Below are 18288 nucleotides of genomic sequence, written 5' to 3'. Positions count from 1 at the left end.
CAAGCCTATGATGAGACGAGGTGGATGGCGAGAGGCGACAGCTGAGGTGAGTTTCTATATGCGGCAGGGGGTACACAAGGAGTGGCTTTGATGAGCAGCGACTGTGATCACCCCCTCCCTAGGCAGGTTCCACCCTCCTAGCCGACCGGCCTCCAGAGGAATATCTGCACCCGGACGTACAGTATGACTGGTAGCCGGGGCACGTGAAGGAAGGACCAGTCTGGAGCCCCCAATCTCCCTACCTTAGCCAACACCAGCATAAGGTCACCGTGAAGACCATCAGAAATTCCTCACACAACAGAGTGTGCACACAATTTACAGATGTGTGGGAGGCCGCAGTCTGTTTTTGAACTTGACCTGAGTTAATGATGGTTTTTAATAAGAACATTCTTCCTTTGTTAGAAGCATTATTTTTTTTTCTTCAGCAAAAAATTAATTGTTTATTTTTGTGCATACAGCTGGTTTACAGCAGGACTTTGACATCATTGGACATTCTTCTTTTTGACAGAATTGTTTGATTAATGCATTGCAGACAATTTGCTCAGTTTATTTCTATTTCTATTTCTTGTGTACTACATGTTTATGAGTATTGTGGATATCAGTCAGTAAAATATTGATAATAAAGTTATTCAAGTCTAAACACTTATTATTCCTTAATCGTATTGAGACAAAAAAACGTAGCACCTATTATTGTGTGTATATACACCAGGACTTAGCGCAGTACTTTTTGAATATAAACTCTACTATACATAGGTTGGTCACCTAGAAAGTACAGCTGCTTGTCCAAACAAGATAGACCCTCATTGCGCAGATAACAAAAACAATTTCTATATACAGATGTAGCAACGCTCATCGTGGCTACATCTGCGCTGAATGAGCACTCTCGGTACAGCTAGGTGTGCCTGCGCCTAGAAGTTCTGAGCTGTGGCATGTGCTGCTCCAGACATGAATGCTGTAAGATGTAGCCACGATTGCATACATATACACAGACCACCTCCTACATTTAACATCAGCAGCATGTAGGCCATGAAGTACGTCACGTGTTATATGAGGGCTTTGTGGGTATATAGGATGAACGATATGCCATCTGCACACATATCACTTATTGCTGTCATTGGTAAAAGGGGTTATTTATGTAAGTTTTAAAAAGGAATGATAATCGGATTTGGGTGTGAGGGATAACCAACATGATACTGTGGACGATTTTGCCATCAAAATTAACCTGGGGCTACCAAATGTGTGTCTAAAATGACAGTTCAGTGAACCCTACTGCACATGGGGCTCCAAAGCAAACGAATGGTCACTGCACCTAGCAGGTGGTCATAATAATGTGACTCGACTATATATATATATATATATATATATATAAATAAACATCATTCCTTCAAATGGGGTGCGGCTGTGGACTACCTATGGCCTGAAATTACCGCTTTCATAGCACTATTATTTATTTATTTATTAACAGTCTCTTATGTAGCGTGGCAAATTCTGTTGTGCTTTATTACTGGAAACAATAGTGATAAAACAAAACTGGGTAATAACAGAGAGTCACGGAGGTAGGCAGGCCCTGCTCACAAGCTTACAATCTGTAAGGAAATAGGCACTGATGCACAAGGGTAGCTGTTATTCATTGCATGATGGTACACCAAATTGCAAAGGTTCTTGGTGGGCTGTATGATATTGTCCCACAGCAATGTTGGCCTGGGGTCAAGAGGATGGGAAAGTGAAGAAAGAGAAAACATGTAAGGATATGTGTGGACTGTAAAGTAGGGATGCAACTGGATAGGAAAGTTTATGAAGGTTAAGAGGAGAAGCTATTGAGGAATTTGAGCAACAATGTTTTGTAAGTTGCTAGGAGGCCAGGGTACAAGTTTAATAGCCAAAGGAAGGGTCAGAGGGGACAACCCAATATTGATGTGGAAAAAGTAATCACTTTCTCCCAAAAGGGGCACAGAGCTAGGCACTCTCACCAAATTGCAAAGGCAAGCCTTCAACAGAATTGCAACACCAAAATCTGTTGCAATTACAGTAGGAAACATTTGCACTAAAGTTTGGGGACTCCTAAACTAACGTGAAACCACCATGTATTGATTTTGATGACTGAATAACTAACTGAGCTAGTGAAAGAGTTTGCATGGCATATTTTAAAACTGGCAGTAATGTTTATCTGCTCTCTCCACCTTAATTTAAATATGTTTGCAATGCCTTTTACTGAACTAGAATATAGGCTTATTTTGTATTTTTGGACCCATCTAAACATGGTTGTAGTGTAATACATACATCTAGTAATAGTTTTCTGGTTTCCTTCAGAACCCCTTACCTTGGCTGCCACTTTGGAGACAGGACAGACCTTACACAAGTATTATATAGATTTGCTGCCATAAACAAAGGGAGGGGACTACAAGCTGCTGAAGCAGTTGAGCTCTACATGGAATCATTCCATCCATGTAATCTAGTCCAGATAGTTTTATTTTGTACCTTAGATAGCATCCAGGGCACAGGGTCTAGGGGTGGCACTGCTGCGCTCTAATGCATCTTTATTTGGCATGCAGAATGACTGGAATTGTAATCTGCCATCTAGAATGCCACCATCTGGAGCGTCCTTAGAAGGCTCAGGGCACTCAACTTCTTTCTGGTTGTAGTGGCCTTGTCCTCTCTTTGTGACATCATAGGTTCAGGGGGACCAACATGCAAGTATTACATGCAAGTATCACAGTCATTAGCAGAATCCAGGTGCTTAGCACTACACCTACTTTATGCAAATGTTAACTACCCAGTTTGCAATTTTGTCTAAGACTTTCTTTAAAAAGTTACTATCCTGCTTTGTGTTAATAACCCAAATTAGTTTAGTGTGCTCAGCATATGTGGACACCATACTCTATTTTCTTGTCCATCTACAGTTTCCATGAAACCACAAAATAACTCAATCAACACTTTTTATTGGCATTGGGATTTCCTTGCTTAATTTGAAGATAATTATCCTAAATAATGTTTCATCATAATGCCCTAATGGTTCTATTATGTAATGGTAAACTTTTTTCTATTACAGCTCGAGATATTGTGAACAATCTGAACAATTGTGGAATTACTAGCATCTCAGATTTCAGCTGGATTGCACAAATGAGATATTATTGGGAAGAGAACAATGTTGTGGTGAGAATGGTGACCACAAGCGTACCCTATGGATATGAATATTTGGGCAACACTGGTAGACTTGTCCTGACACCACTTACAGATCGATGTTTCAGGTAAAACCTGGTCTCTGACACATTACTTGCATATCCAATTGTCTTCTGCCCTATGCCACTGTATTGCTGTAAAGCCTAAGGATGGTATTTTTAGTTGTAAATAGATTTAAAAAAATGTCATGTCTCTAGTGTGCCATGGTCACAATTCAGAAGTAACATCTCAGCTAAATAAAGATCTGTGCAATTATTTAATTATTTAAGTGAAGTTATGTAACATAGTCTATTTTTCAAATATGGAGACCGCATTAGATCATGGACATGTAAACTATAAAGGCAGTATTTCTGTATTTTTAATAGGATGCATATTATACTGTACCTTCCATTTGCACTTTCCTAAGTGCACGAGAACCAGTGTAATAAATGCCATCAAACAATCAACAGTAGCACACACTACCTTTCCTTACATTCATTGTTAACACTTTCACTATTAACACTTATTTTCACTATTAACACTGATGTTTTCTTACATTCACTATTAACACATAACTAAAGCAAAATAAAACTTTTTTTTGGGGGGTGGGGTACTTCCCTTTTACTGGAGCAGTGTTAGTAACCAGTAAGTGGGTGATGCCATCCAGAAACTATTGTCAGACAGATTTCAAGAAGAAGAGATGGCAAATGTAGTGAGACAATAATCCTTTCAGCAAACACAGCTTCATGTCCAAATAGAAGCATGGAAAAAACACACTATTTTAAATCATTTAATTGTAATTTTCAGTACATACTGTGAACCCTTATATCATTGCGTTCATTATGCAACAAAAGCATTGTGCATCTTCTTCAGTTACTGTAATGTCAGCTACAGTATATGCACCATGGAGTGACAGTCCAGGCACCATGAGAGATTTCTGGTGATCCCCTACTCACACTTCTGTTTATTGTAAAAATATGTCATCCACTGTTTGCAGGAATGAATACAGTATATCCTCTATGTTGTTAGCCAGAAACTGCACTCTACAATATGACATTTATCCTTTAGACTGACAAGCAAAGAAAGGCAATGATTTATGGTCTAACAAACATTATGGGGGGAAATAAATAACAGGCTCAATACAACATGGCTACTTAACAAGTACTAAGGTGCTCATATACTGATTAAACCACCATGAATATTTGCAAATATCCTCAATTTGCTTGAAAACCATCATCAAGATACACTTTTAATATATTCAATGACTATTATAACTACACAATTTAAATAATCATAATGAAATGAATTATAGACTCTATTGACAAAAGTAAGTTTTTTTGCATTAGAAGCTGAATGGGAAAAAACATTTTTTTACAGCTAATTCACAAAGGATTGAAAGATATTTTATGAATGTATTAGAGGAGTCATACTTCAATGAGTCAATTTATGTGAATAGTATTGAGTGTTACTTTGATTGAATACCACATTTTTCAATGGAAATAAACTCATTCTTTCCTTTGATAGGGACACCATTAAAGAAATCATTTAAAAATATATTGGATTACTGCTATTAAAAACCAGATAATTTTGTTCCTGCACAGTATCTTTAGATTCATGTATATAGTGATTGAAATGATTTTAAGTAATAATATTTTTTAATAGTTATTTTAAAATTGTGTAACACATATGACAAAGCCTATATGTTTATCCTATTTAAAACACTTTAAAAGGTTAGGAGACACAGTACGCAATTGGCGCAAAAAGTACCGCAAGGGTACGCCCTTAGCGTAGCAGACACAGGGTGTGAACACAGGCGTTGCATATACTTACAGAATTAAACTAGAATAACTATACCTTAAACAATATACTTATACTGTAAACCCTTGTGCAGTGATAAGGTGAAAATGCAACACAGTGTAACCCTGTTTACACTAAAGCTGTTTGAGCGATAGACACGCTCCTATTACCCACTGCAATATAATGAACACACACAATACCGGTCTAAGGGTCTAACGCCTTTTAAGGAAATGAATGAACGTTCAAAAAGAATAATACAATACAAGCTATACACTACCAAAATAACATAAAATATCTAACCAAGTAACTAACATATAATACAATAAAGACACAAGTACGTTTAAGGGGGGGGGGAGAGAGAGGGGCAGAGAGAGGGCTAACAATAACAATAAGACAATATGGTTATATGGCTGCAGAGAATCTTACACATGTGAGGAACAATCGCTGCGCAGTTAGTCAATGCTGAGAATCTTTGTGGAGAAAATACTTGAGCTTACCCAGGCTGCCTGTCCCTATATACACAACACCCAGCAACACAATTGTCCCTACAATGCCGCATGGGGCAGAAGCTAGACTCCATTTTGGGAAAAACCTCCCATGATTCCAAAGACTGCAACACATGGTTCAAAGGGGGAGGGGAAAACACCCAGCAGCAGCCATCTTCTACACACCAACTCATTATATTCCACATTCCAATCCAACTTCCTAGAACCATCTTATTCAATTTCACATTCCAAACAAACTTCGTTTATTGCATACAGTCCATGTTATATGAATCACCAGATCACAATGTAACCACACATATCAGCCTGCCATTGCTACAAGCACATGACTACAGTAACAAAAGGAAGTATGTTTTGACTGCAAACCTTCAGCAAGATGCATCATGTAAACCTACTATAATCTGTTATAAATCACCATCCATAAATGTATACCAGGAATACTATGCTACAGATTGTCTACTGTTCCAATTCATTACAGATTTCATAGAGTATTATCACCAACACATAACAATCACACAACTGCACAAGCCTCATTAACCTTAAGCCATTTGTATCTCCACTAACTATTCAATACCAATCATTTCACAACTACTTTAAACTATTCTATGCCAATCAGCCATGTGTATTCAATACTTAGCCTTTCGCTTGGAGCCTGGTGATGATCCAGCCATGCTTCTGAGAGCTTTGTTCTGAGTGTAGCTACAGTACATCTGTTCTCTGAGTTCACAAGCAACTGAACCCTGACCTCTACTCTAGCCAGGAACTACATTCCTGTGTGACTAGTTCCTGGGGGAGGGGTCTCTCTTCCTTTGTATATGCTGATCAGGTTCAGCCCTGAACTGTATCATTCATTGTTCTAACAAAGTGATTTTCAGCTTTTATACATATAATCATATCTATCCGCTGCAATGTCCCACAACTTCACAACAAGTATCAAATTAATCTACACACCAATGTGCTTGTTTCAATAGTAAACATGACGGGCTTATCTGGTTCGGTTCAAATAATACACATTCATGACATTAATTCATTAGCTAATTTTAAATCTCCATGATGTCTGGTGCTTGATATTATTATAATTATGTACTGTATGAAATAAGTGTCGAATCCATCTCTGTGCCATGTCCGTGTAAATGCGTGTGTTACCATATATTGCTGTGCTCGCTGCGCATATTTGCAAGTATAGCGACTTAAATGTGTGCAGTTTGTATGTTCTCTCTATGTAATATTTTTGACTTTGACAGTCCACCCTTTGGCAGTCACCAATAACTGCCACTTCCTAAAACATTTCAAAAAGAGAAAAATATATGTCATATGTAAATACATTTCTATGATTGGGTAAGGGAGGAGAGAAGAAGGTGGGAAAAGGGTATGACCTAGTGAGATAGCAGAAGCATGTGTGTATGAATCCGTGTTTGGGGGGTCATGTGTCATCGTGCCGTACGTGTTTTAAATCAAGCTTCGAGGTATTGCGAAGTATACATTTGAATTCCTTCTTATCCCGTGGTACGGGTCTGTGGATGGGCTGTCAAACTTTACCGAGCTCTCTTCGGCTTTTGGTTACAACAAAATGGGGGAGCACATTTTAGTTGATGATACATGAATGGGGGAATATGTGAATGCTGATATCTGTGCCTGTATTCCCTATCGACTATGTGTGTTATTACCTGAAGGTTGTAGAGATGAAGATAAGAAACAATTATGGTAAATGCAGTGGTATTCTATGTCAGGTTAATGAACATTTGTCGGTTGAAGTCTTGTCTGGTGTCTGTTGAATGCAGTCTTCTTTGGGCTTTTGCCAAAAAGTGCGAGCAAAAAGCTTTGTCAATGTCCATAGACTTACAAAAGTGTTGGGCTAGCATAAATTTAAAATTTCTAGGGAAACTGGGGGTCTATGGCATAGTTCATCAATTATCTGTGTACAAGGTTGTCAAAACTTCTTCTTTGAATCCATCTGTTGTCTGTATACAGGATCGCCAAATTCCTCTTCCAAGTGGGTCTTTTTACCTTGGAGAAAGATAAAGGAGAAACGGGTGAAAGAAACAGGTTGTGGAATCACCTTTTATCACAGCGTGGTTTCAATGGTTGGGTCGTAAATCAAATCCATTTTGTTATGCGATACAGTCATTATTTCAGGTAGTACTTTTCCAATATAACATAATCCTTCTGAGTTTGGGGCAAGCCGCTCATACGCCTTTCTCCCGCATATGAAATATGCATCATCGGGGAGAACATATGGGACTGAATATGTCATTACCATGTTACACATTTTCCATGTGAACTCTCCTAACCCTAATTCTCCCATCTGTTTAGTACACCTATCAGTTTGTACGATCTGTGCACTGTATCCTGGTGATACCTCTCCAACTCTCATGATCCTACTTCCTATGGTATACCTATATCGGAAAGATTTTCCACTACCGGCTATGTGGCGTATAAGCTCTGTATCTGTAGGCATTCTATCCGCTCTATATAAAAAGGTCATGGTTTGGTTATTCCATGACACTTCCCAATTTCCCGGCTTTCGGGGATTGGAAATGTTAAAACATACTAGGGATCTATCCACATGATATTGGTGGAGCTTCAAACTAGGAGGACTGGAGATATTAAACCTCCTGTCCACCGGCCTCCCACCACTTAGCTCAAGTGCCTCCCCTACCGTTAAAGGGAATGGTACTAAACCTGATTTACTATGGCCTTGAGGTACTTGAGAGCATACCCAACAATCTGTTTGATTTAACTCTTTACCCACTAAGGAGTGATAGTCACTCAATGGATGCCGGTCCATGTGAATATTAAAACTGGACTGACATTTCTTGATGCACCCATCCTCAACTACATTGTCACAGAGTCTACAGATACAGTTCTCTTTTCAGCTAACAATCCTTCACAATGTTTACAAATAACATGGCTGCTAGATCGTTTCCGGTACTCGCCTTTGCTTGGTGATTGTGTTGCTATTGGAAATTTACACCTCCGTCTCAGTCATCAGAAACCCATTCCAGAACCTCTCTCGACCTCCATGGTACTCTCGCCGGAACAGACTGCTCTGGTCAACATCATGGTCAACAGGAAAATCCGTATCACAGTCTCTTGGGGCAAGTCCATCTTACAGGAGGAGAAAAGGAGAAATTTGTAATGGGGGTACAGGAAAACAGTTTGAGGGGGAGAGAAACTTGTTACGATAATTAGTTCTCTAGTCTTGTTGTTCTTCTTGCTCTGCTGTCATCTCAAAGGTGCTGTCTCTCAGTCTTCCAACCGAACACTCTGGTGATACAATATTTCTTCCAAACCAGCGATCTTTCTGTAAGGAGCAAAAATCTTGCATTACCATTTGTCTAACTGAGGGGTGACATACCATCTGTAACGTTATGAGAACATGAGAAAGAAGAGAGAGAGAGAAAAAAAACAACGAGAGAGAGAGAACCGTTCATATATATATGCATCACATATATCAACAATAAACAACAACAGAAAAAAACATTGTCAGATCTTCCGTTCACCATTAGGCTGTCACATCTACATGTCCAATGGTATCCTTGCATAGTCTCTCCCACCAGCATTTCCATACCTACACTCTGTATCTGGCCAGGATACATCTATGCTGGCAGGTCATACTGGGGTTTGGTAGACTTCTGCAAAGACCAAGCAGATATGCAATGTTTGAGTCCTACCAATAATCGTCAGAGATGGGGAGAGAAAAAGAAACATTTCACAGATACATTTACAACGTTTCACCTGGTCATTCCTGTGTCTTCAGGGAATGACCTCCCAATTTATTAACTGTTACCTCAGGCTTACCATCAGTCCTAATGATCACCTTTCCTGACTACATATCATGGGTGTGGCTCAAAATTCTTCCTATATGATCCCTGATTATAATTTGGTGTGTCATAACTTTGCTCATATTCATGTCTAGGGGGTCTGACTTTATGTGGGCTGTTACAGTTGCTGGCATAATGCCCTTCTCTTTTTCAAAGATAACAAATCCTTGGCTTCCTCCATGTGCTAGTGGCCTGGGGTTTCGGTCGACTTGATGCCTCCTCTAATGCTTGGATGCTCATTACCATCAACCGCTCTCCCTGTGCTTCCCTGGTTCTTTGGATATTGCGGTCATGCTCGATAGCGGACTCTCTTAATGCAGCCACCGAGATACCTCTCCAGTGAGGTAGAGAGGCTTGTATACTCGTTCTTAATACTTCCTTTAAACCATTTATTAACACCTAAACTGCTACTTTCCTGTAGTGTACATTTGTTTTAATATATTGTGTTCACCCTGACAGGATTTTGTTCCATTATGCTATTTTGTGTTAACTCTTTGGTGTAAGATGCATTTGTCTGTGAGTAACATACAATACCGTACTTACCTGTTGACATGACCTCACCTGACCCTCCGTTAGGGGGTTCTGCTATTGCCTTTACCAACTTGGCCGTGTCCCTCTGGGTGTCTCGTATGATGACTGCTGGGTAGAGTGTTGACATCGTGTTGGTTTCACCTTCTCGCTGGTAATCCTGAGGGGAGTTTAACATGGGGTGCGACTTGCACAGGTTAATAGTCGTACATTTAACAGTATTACAATTATCATCGTTACGTTTATTACAATTATTCTTATACAAGTTACTAAGTGCATTTTTATCGTACACCATTGCGCCAATCTTTGCAACCATAATCCTCTCCATTGCCATGTCTCTCTTCCCAAGATGAGGGTCAGATATGTAAGTTAAATTTCTTTGCATTTCACTTTCCTGTTGCCATAACTGTAAACAATCATAATGTCTGATCCGTTGCTTCCCGGATTTTATGAGACAGATCCTTCGCCTTAAATTATGCAATACCTCTGAGTCAAAACTACCTATCCCGGGAAATGGTGCTTTATCCCCCACAGTCATTCGTGTCCATTCGTCACAAAAGGTCTCAGTGTGGGGACCATACCTCCCCCACATTACTAACCGAGCAGACCCTCGGGGTCTGCAAGCCTCTGCAGCCTGAACTCTGACTGCTGAACGTCCCTGTGTTGTGCACTTGGCTGCCATTGTGGACCTTTTTTTAACACAGAAAAACTTCCTAAAATGCACCAAACACAGAAGTCTACGGTGGAAGTTCTCCAAGCTCTACCACCAGCTTCTTCTGCTCCGAGTACACGGATCCGCCCCTTTTAGCAGACACACGTAATCGTTGCAGGCCCTACCAGCGAAAATTCCTTATTTTTACACAAATCACACTTGCATGTGCTCCCTACAACACGCATGGGGGCAATTTAATATATGACCTCATATCACGTTGCGTTATTGGTCACACATACAACCATGCGGTCCAATCGTACCACTTATAGACACTTGTTGCCCATAAATGGTAGGATCATTGGAGTCTCCCTACTGTGCCCCAAAACAGCCAGAGCGTAATACAATGAAAACTTTATCACACTCCGTCGCACGTTTTCACTTAGACCGTGCTCATCACGTATTCACCTTGACCGTGATTCACCAAGACTTACTTCACCAAGATTTACTTCACCAAGATTTCACCAAGACTTCACCAAGAGGAGTTCAATACACTCATACCGTTTTCAACCCACTATCATTCTATAGTTTTCTGATCAGAAAAATAATTTCCCGTAATCTGATAGCTCTCCCCAGAGGCATTACAGTAAAGTAAGGTATTTAAACTAAGTTTTGGAAACTGAAATCAATTTGTGCTATTATCTTGTGGCTTCTGTATCGCCTTACTATAAATGTAAGCAATATTTCACTATATAAACGCTTACCAAACACCACACAGTATCTTCTATGCTGTGTGCTTGTTTTTACAATTACTCTTTTAAGTATTACTCCTTAATGTATCATTTTTACTCTTTAACTACCAATAGCAACAAATCTTTCTCAGCACGTTATCAATTATGAAATGGCAACCAGGAAGGTGAGATGTGAAAATTACACAAATGAACATGCAATTCTAAATTTAATCTAATAACATACATTAATGTAAGCACACGCATATAGATATTACATATAAGTACCAATTACTATAACTTATGATTGACTATGATATAGATTAAATAAATGCATAAAAAAAACTCATTAAATGATGATTTCTTTTTGACAATGGATGGCTGATTATTTCCTGAGTCAACTGAAAATCAGCCGCTTAGGGAAAAAAATTTTTTTTACCTTCCCAAAATGGCCGCTGCTCCTCCCCCTTCCACCTCCATGAGGGTCACACAAAATGGTGGACAGACCATGCGGCCTCTCCTGCCATAAAGAAAATCACCATGCAAGCTCCTAAAGTAATTTAGGCCTGAGTTAAAAAAAAACTATATCAAGGCTATGCAGCAACTTTTAAATGTACTTTTAAACCTACTTAAACAGATAAACAATCTAATCTTAATCAAACACGATATGATCCATTTGAACCTTGTTTTGCAACTATAAAAATACATTTTAGCATCTTAAATATTATGAGAAACGCCTTGTCCCTTAAAATTTCCTATCAGCGTCTTACTGATACCACAATACATTAACGTGGATGTTTTTTTTTTTTTTTCAGCATTTTGCGATGCGTCCATCATTAGCCGGTCAATTACAGCCGCGTTTGTAATGTACAGTGCATCATTAAGAACGTGATATCCCGTGAGAGCCCCCAATTGACAAAGCCTATATGTTTATCCTATTTAAAACACTTTAAAAGGTTAGGAGACACAGTACGCAATTGGCGCAAAAAGTACCGCAAGGGTACGCCCTTAGCGTAGCAGACGCTGTGCACAGGGTGTGAACACAGGCGTTGCAGATACTTACAGAATTAAACTAGAATAACTATACCTTAAACAATATACTTATACTGTAAACCCTTGTGCAGTGATAAGGTGAAAATGCAACACAGTGTAACCTTGTTTACACTAAAGCTGTTTGAGCGATAGAGACGCTCCTATTACCCACTGCAATATAATGAACACACACAATACCGGTCTAAGGGTCTAACGCCTTTTAAGGAAATGAATGAACGTTCAAAAAGAATAATACAATACAAGCTATACACTACCAAAATAACATAAAATATCTAACCAAGTAACTAACATATAATACAATAAAGACACAAGTACGTTTAAGGGGGGGGGGGAGAGAGAGGGGCAGAGAGAGGGCTAACAATAACAATAAGACAATATGGTTATATGGCTGCAGAGAATCTTACACATGTGAGGAACAATCGCTGCGCAGTTAGTCAATGCTGAGAATCTTTGTGGAGAAAATACTTGAGCTTACCCAGGCTGCCTGTCCCTATATACACAACACCCAGCAACACAATTGTCCCTACAATGCCGCATGGGGCAGAAGCTAGACTCCATTTTGGGAAAAACCTCCCATGATTCCAAAGACTGCAACACATGGTTCAAAGGGGGAGGGGAAAACACCCAGCAGCAGCCATCTTCTACACACCAACTCATTATATTCCACATTCCAATCCAACTTCCTAGAACCATCTTATGCAATTTCACATTCCAAACAAACTTCGTTTATTGCATACAGTCCATGTTATATGAATCACCAGATCACAATGTAACCACACATATCAGCCTGCCATTGCTACAAGCACATGACTACAGTAACAAAAGGAAGTATGTTTTGACTGCAAACCTTCAGCAAGATGCATCATGTAAACCTACTATAATCTGTTATAAATCACCATCCATAAATGTATACCAGGAATACTATGCTACAGATTGTCTACTGTTCCAATTCATTACAGATTTCATAGAGTATTATCACCAACACATAACAATCACACAACTGCACAAGCCTCATTAACCTTAAGCCATTTGTATCTCCACTAACTATTCAATACCAATCATTTCACAACTACTTTAAACTATTCTATGCCAATCAGCCATGTGTATTCAATACTTAGCCTTTCGCTTGGAGCCTGGTGATGATCCAGCCATGCTTCTGAGAGCTTTGTTCTGAGTGTAGCTACAGTACATCTGTTCTCTGAGTTCACAAGCAACTGAACCCTGACCTCTACTCTAGCCAGGAACTACATTCCTGTGTGACTAGTTCCTGGGGGAGGGGTCTCTCTTCCTTTGTATATGCTGATCAGGTTCAGCCCTGAACTGTATCATTCATTGTTCTAACAAAGTGATTTTCAGCTTTTATACATATAATCATATCTATCCGCTGCAATGTCCCACAACTTCACAACAAGTATCAAATTAATCTACACACCAATGTGCTTGTTTCAATAGTAAACATGACGGGCTTATCTGGTTCGGTTCAAATAATACACATTCATGACATTAATTCATTAGCTAATTTTAAATCTCCATGATGTCTGGTGCTTGATATTATTATAATTATGTACTGTATGAAATAAGTGTCGAATCCATCTCTGTGCCATGTCCGTGTAAATGCGTGTGTTACCATATATTGCTGTGCTCGCTGCGCATATTTGCAAGTATAGCGACTTAAATGTGTGCAGTTTGTATGTTCTCTCTATGTAATATTTTTGACTTTGACACATACTTTTTATGTTTCAATTTAAAATATGTTGAATGATCTATCACTATGTACTGTATATGCACTGCACATGTATTGATGGACAGCCCCTTCACTACCCGGTGCATCAAGCATAACTGTCATGTGCATTGAAAATAGTAATGTTAAAAATTACATAAATACATAGATACACAACCATTGTGTAATACAATATTTATTATATATACTGTAGGTTATGCAAGAATATATATCGATGGAATAAATTAATGTGTTTATTTATGGGTACATTACATTTTGTAAAAATAGCTAGGAGAATGCATTTATTTATTTTATCTATTGTATATTTCACTTTCAAATGTCCATCAATTACTATTGATAATTCCTACACTGTGGTATGAGGTGAAAACTATAATAATAATAATAATAATAATAATAATAATAATAATAATCTATATATATATAAAAATGGATGTATGTGTGTATGTATGTTTCAGCATAACTCTAAAATGCCCGGAGCAATTTACACCAAACTTGGTACACATATGACTTACAATCAGGAAAAAAATACTGTGGGGGTAAAACACCCCTAGGGGTTGGGGTGGGAAGCGGGTGACATGTAAAAATCCATAGTTTTCAGGGGGCGCTGATATGAATAGTGACACTCCCGATGCCGTTTCTGTCCAAGTTCAGCCCCCATCAGCATGGGGGGTCAGAAGGGGTGAAAAATAAAATGACCAACATGACCGACATTCGTGTCAAATCCATAGCTTTCGGGGTCGCTAAGCAGATTGGTGGCAGTCTTGATGACATGTAAACCCAAGTTTAGTCGAATAAAATGAATAGAACTCTAAATACTTGGGCAACGCTGGGTAAGGAACATTTGTTTGTTTGGTTGTTTGTATGAAATAAACTCAGGAACTGCTGAACACATTTTTAAAAGTGATATTTTCCTTAGACTGTTAACATAGAGGATATGTATCTTCATGCTAATTCTTTTAGGGCTTGGGTAGTGAACTTAAACTTGAAGATGGGCGCAATGAAAATAGTCTTATTGCGTTAAAATTTCCACGCTGGCAAAGCTGCAGGCAAAAAGCTAGTTCAGTATAAAATTGCAGGTTTAGAGTAAAAAAATGAAAAGGTTTTTCCTGGCAATACTAACACACAGAGTAAAAGCAAAATATGTTGTTTGCTCATGAGATGCAAACTTGGCAAAATCTCCTACAGTGAAAAGATTAAGGAAGACTGGACTGAAAATAACAATTAAAAGTTTCTAGTTGCTATTATGAATCAAAACAATTTTTCAAGGTTTCTAAAACCACATTGCCAGGCATAACTATGGATTATGGCTCAATGATAAACACATATATTGTACAACAGGTAGAAACTAATATTTAAAAAAAAACCATAAAACTACTGTATGAAAACAAAACTTACTATGCTGTATACTATTATTTTCTGTCTTAATAGAAATATCTTTACTTGGCCCAGTTTATACCATAATAAAAGTTTCTCATCGCATATTTGTTTTCAGTGATTTTACATTTGTAAGTCTGTATTTATGATATTAAACCCACCTTTTATATGTAAATTAGAGAAGAAAAGGAAAGGACATTCCAATAAAAAAAGGAAAGGACATTCCAATAAAAAAAGGAAAATTAAGCAATGCAAATCACCTCTTTTGTGAACACAGCAGATATACTATAGGGTCAATTCAATTTGGAGCAAGTTGGTTCCTATGAGCTCTTTTCATGGTGAATTCATTTGCAATTCAATTCCAAGTTCACATTTCATGTTCTTAGCAAAATCACTTACTTTGTATGCTCCACCCTGAGCAGGTGAAAAGGTGGGGAAAATCTGTATTTTATTATGATGATGATGATGATGATGATGAAGAAGATGAACAAGAATAAGAATAATATGAATTTTATTTATATAGTGCTCTTTCTCTAATAGGACTCAAGGTGCTTAACAGATAGAGTGAAAATAATACGATACAGAAACAGTGAAGTACAGAAAAGCTTTCCATAAAATACATAGAGCATGGAGAAACATTAAGGAAATAATGAACAGGAAAGTTTTGAGTCTGTTTTAAGGATTCTAGAGTGGGGTCCTTTCAAACTATGCGGTGAAGTGAGTTCCATAGAGTTGTAGCAGCATGGCTAAATGCTCGACCCCCATATGAATTTCAGAAGCTTTTAGGTACTGCTAAAAATCCTTCATCTGCAAATCACAATAATCAAGCAGGACAGTATGGAATCATATTTGAAACAAAGTTATATCTAGCGCTTGTCTATGTGGGAATTAGGTATTTCGGCAGCACTTTGTAGATTAAGTTACCTCATTACACTTCAAAATAGGTTATAGTCAAAATAGGTTAACAAGTGTGCCTTAAATGTTGTATATGTTGAAAAATGATGTCAATAATATATACTGAGACTTATATATACACACAAATGTGCTTTACTAATTCATATGTATAAACATACAGTTACAAACAACAAAAAACAAAAAATAATAATAGTAAAAAATAAAAAATAAAAATAAATGAAATATAAAATATGGGGGAATGGAGGTAGGAAACTACTTTGCACACTGTAATTTGTTTATGTGGTGCTGAGTTCCCTTAGAGGGTGGCGTCCCACCACTCTGTACTGGGTATTGTCCTATGAAAAGAGTCCAGAGCCAAATATCATGAATAACAGTTATTTAAATGTCCTGAAGTGATAAAGATCTTATGGGAGTGGTCCAGTGCTGGTGTTACGAGGTACCCTTGCTGACTGCTGGTAGGGACGGCGACAAGATGCTGGTGATCAATGTTTTTACTCCAGACAGATCGTCCTAACCAGTGTCCTGCTTGACCGCGATGTCGCTCGGTTTAAGCGCACGGTGGTCTCCAGGGCAACTATGAGATGATCACTGTCTTCGAGAGAGATTATAGGAACTGCTTTTAGCCCTGTAGGGATTTTCCGCTGTGCCTATTCCTCTCCTACAGAGTTTGTACCTGCATCTCCTGCTCTGTCTCTTCTCATCCTAGTTCCGGTTAGTCTGGTCACTTGAACGGGATGTTAAACACAATTGTTCTCCTTTAAGCCTTTGTGTGAATAGATGGCTCTTATCCAAGTATGTTTAAGTGATGATTAGGTTATCTATTCGGTGTGCTCCAATGCGTATCGGCCTGCTAAGGCTTTCGTCAGGGAGTCTGTGTCACAGACTCCCTGATGAAGGCCTTGGCAGGCCGATACGCCACGAAGGCTTAAAGGAGAACAATTGTGTTTAACATCCTGGTCACGTGACCGGACTAACCAGAACTAGGAAGTGAGTGCTGGAGAACATCCACACTGAATGCAGTGAAGCCTGACAGGCCATCCAGAATCGGAAGCAGCCGCAGCGAGTGTGGTGAAGTCGGGCGCTGGCAGGAGAGAAGACACAGAGCTAGATACACTGGTACAGACTCTGTAGGAGAGGAATAGGCACAGCGGACAGTCCCTACAGGGCTGTAAGCAGTCCCTATAATCTCTCTCCAAGACAGTGATCATCTCATAGTTGCCCTGGAGACCACGTTGCGCTAAAACCTAGCAACATTGTGGTCAAGCAGGACACTGGTGAGGACGATCTGTCCGGAGTCAAAACACCGATCACCAGCATCTTGTCATCCCTCCCTGCCAGCAGTCCGCAGGGGTACCCCGTAACATCAGCACTGGACCACTCCCATAAGATCTTTATCACTTCAGGACATTTACATAACTGTTATTCATGATATTTGGCTCTGGACTCTTTTCATAGGACAATACCCAGTGCAGAGTGGTGGGACGCCACCCTCTAAGGGAACTTAGCACCACATAAACAAATTACAGCATGCAAAGTAGTTTTCTATCTCTGTTCCCCCATATTTTATATTTCCTTTATTTTTAATTTTTATTTTTATTATTATTATTTTTTGTTTTTTGTTGTTGTTTGTAACTGTTTGTTTATACATATGAATTAGTAAAGCACATTTGTGTGTATATATAATTCTCAGTATATATTATTGACATCATTTTCAACATATGCAACATTTAAGGTGCATTTGTTAACCTATTTTGAGTATGGAATCAGAAGCTACTTCAGGTACCTGGGGCTTTGAAAACGAGTAAGCCAATCTTGAAAATGATTTGCAATCTTACAGGCGGCCAGTGGAGGGAGTAGAGAATGGGTATTATGTGGCTGTAATAGGTCTGGTTGGTTAACAGCCTGACAGCTTTGTTTTGTACTAGCTGTAAGCAGTGCAATTATTTTGCTGGAAGACCAATGTAGGGGGCATTGCAGTAGTCTAATTGAGCTGATACTGTACAAATGTACTGTATCT

General features: G+C 38.8%; 1 protein-coding gene across 1 annotated transcript in view; it reads left to right on the top strand.

Annotated features, from left to right (window-relative positions):
• LOC134934622 (dynein axonemal heavy chain 3-like) overlaps positions 1-18288 on the top strand; it is a 1803147-nt gene that overhangs the window by 668229 nt on the left and 1116630 nt on the right. Inside the window, exon 27 of the mRNA XM_063930015.1 lies at positions 3050-3248. Coding sequence (XP_063786085.1) covers positions 3050-3248 — 199 coding nt within the window. The remainder of the gene's footprint in view (positions 1-3049; positions 3249-18288) is intronic.

The sequence above is a fragment of the Pseudophryne corroboree genome, chromosome 6 (assembly GCF_028390025.1).
Source record: "Pseudophryne corroboree isolate aPseCor3 chromosome 6, aPseCor3.hap2, whole genome shotgun sequence".
In the NCBI taxonomy this organism is placed as follows: domain Eukaryota; kingdom Metazoa; phylum Chordata; class Amphibia; order Anura; family Myobatrachidae; genus Pseudophryne; species Pseudophryne corroboree.
This window is presented reverse-complemented; position numbering and strand designations above follow the sequence as displayed.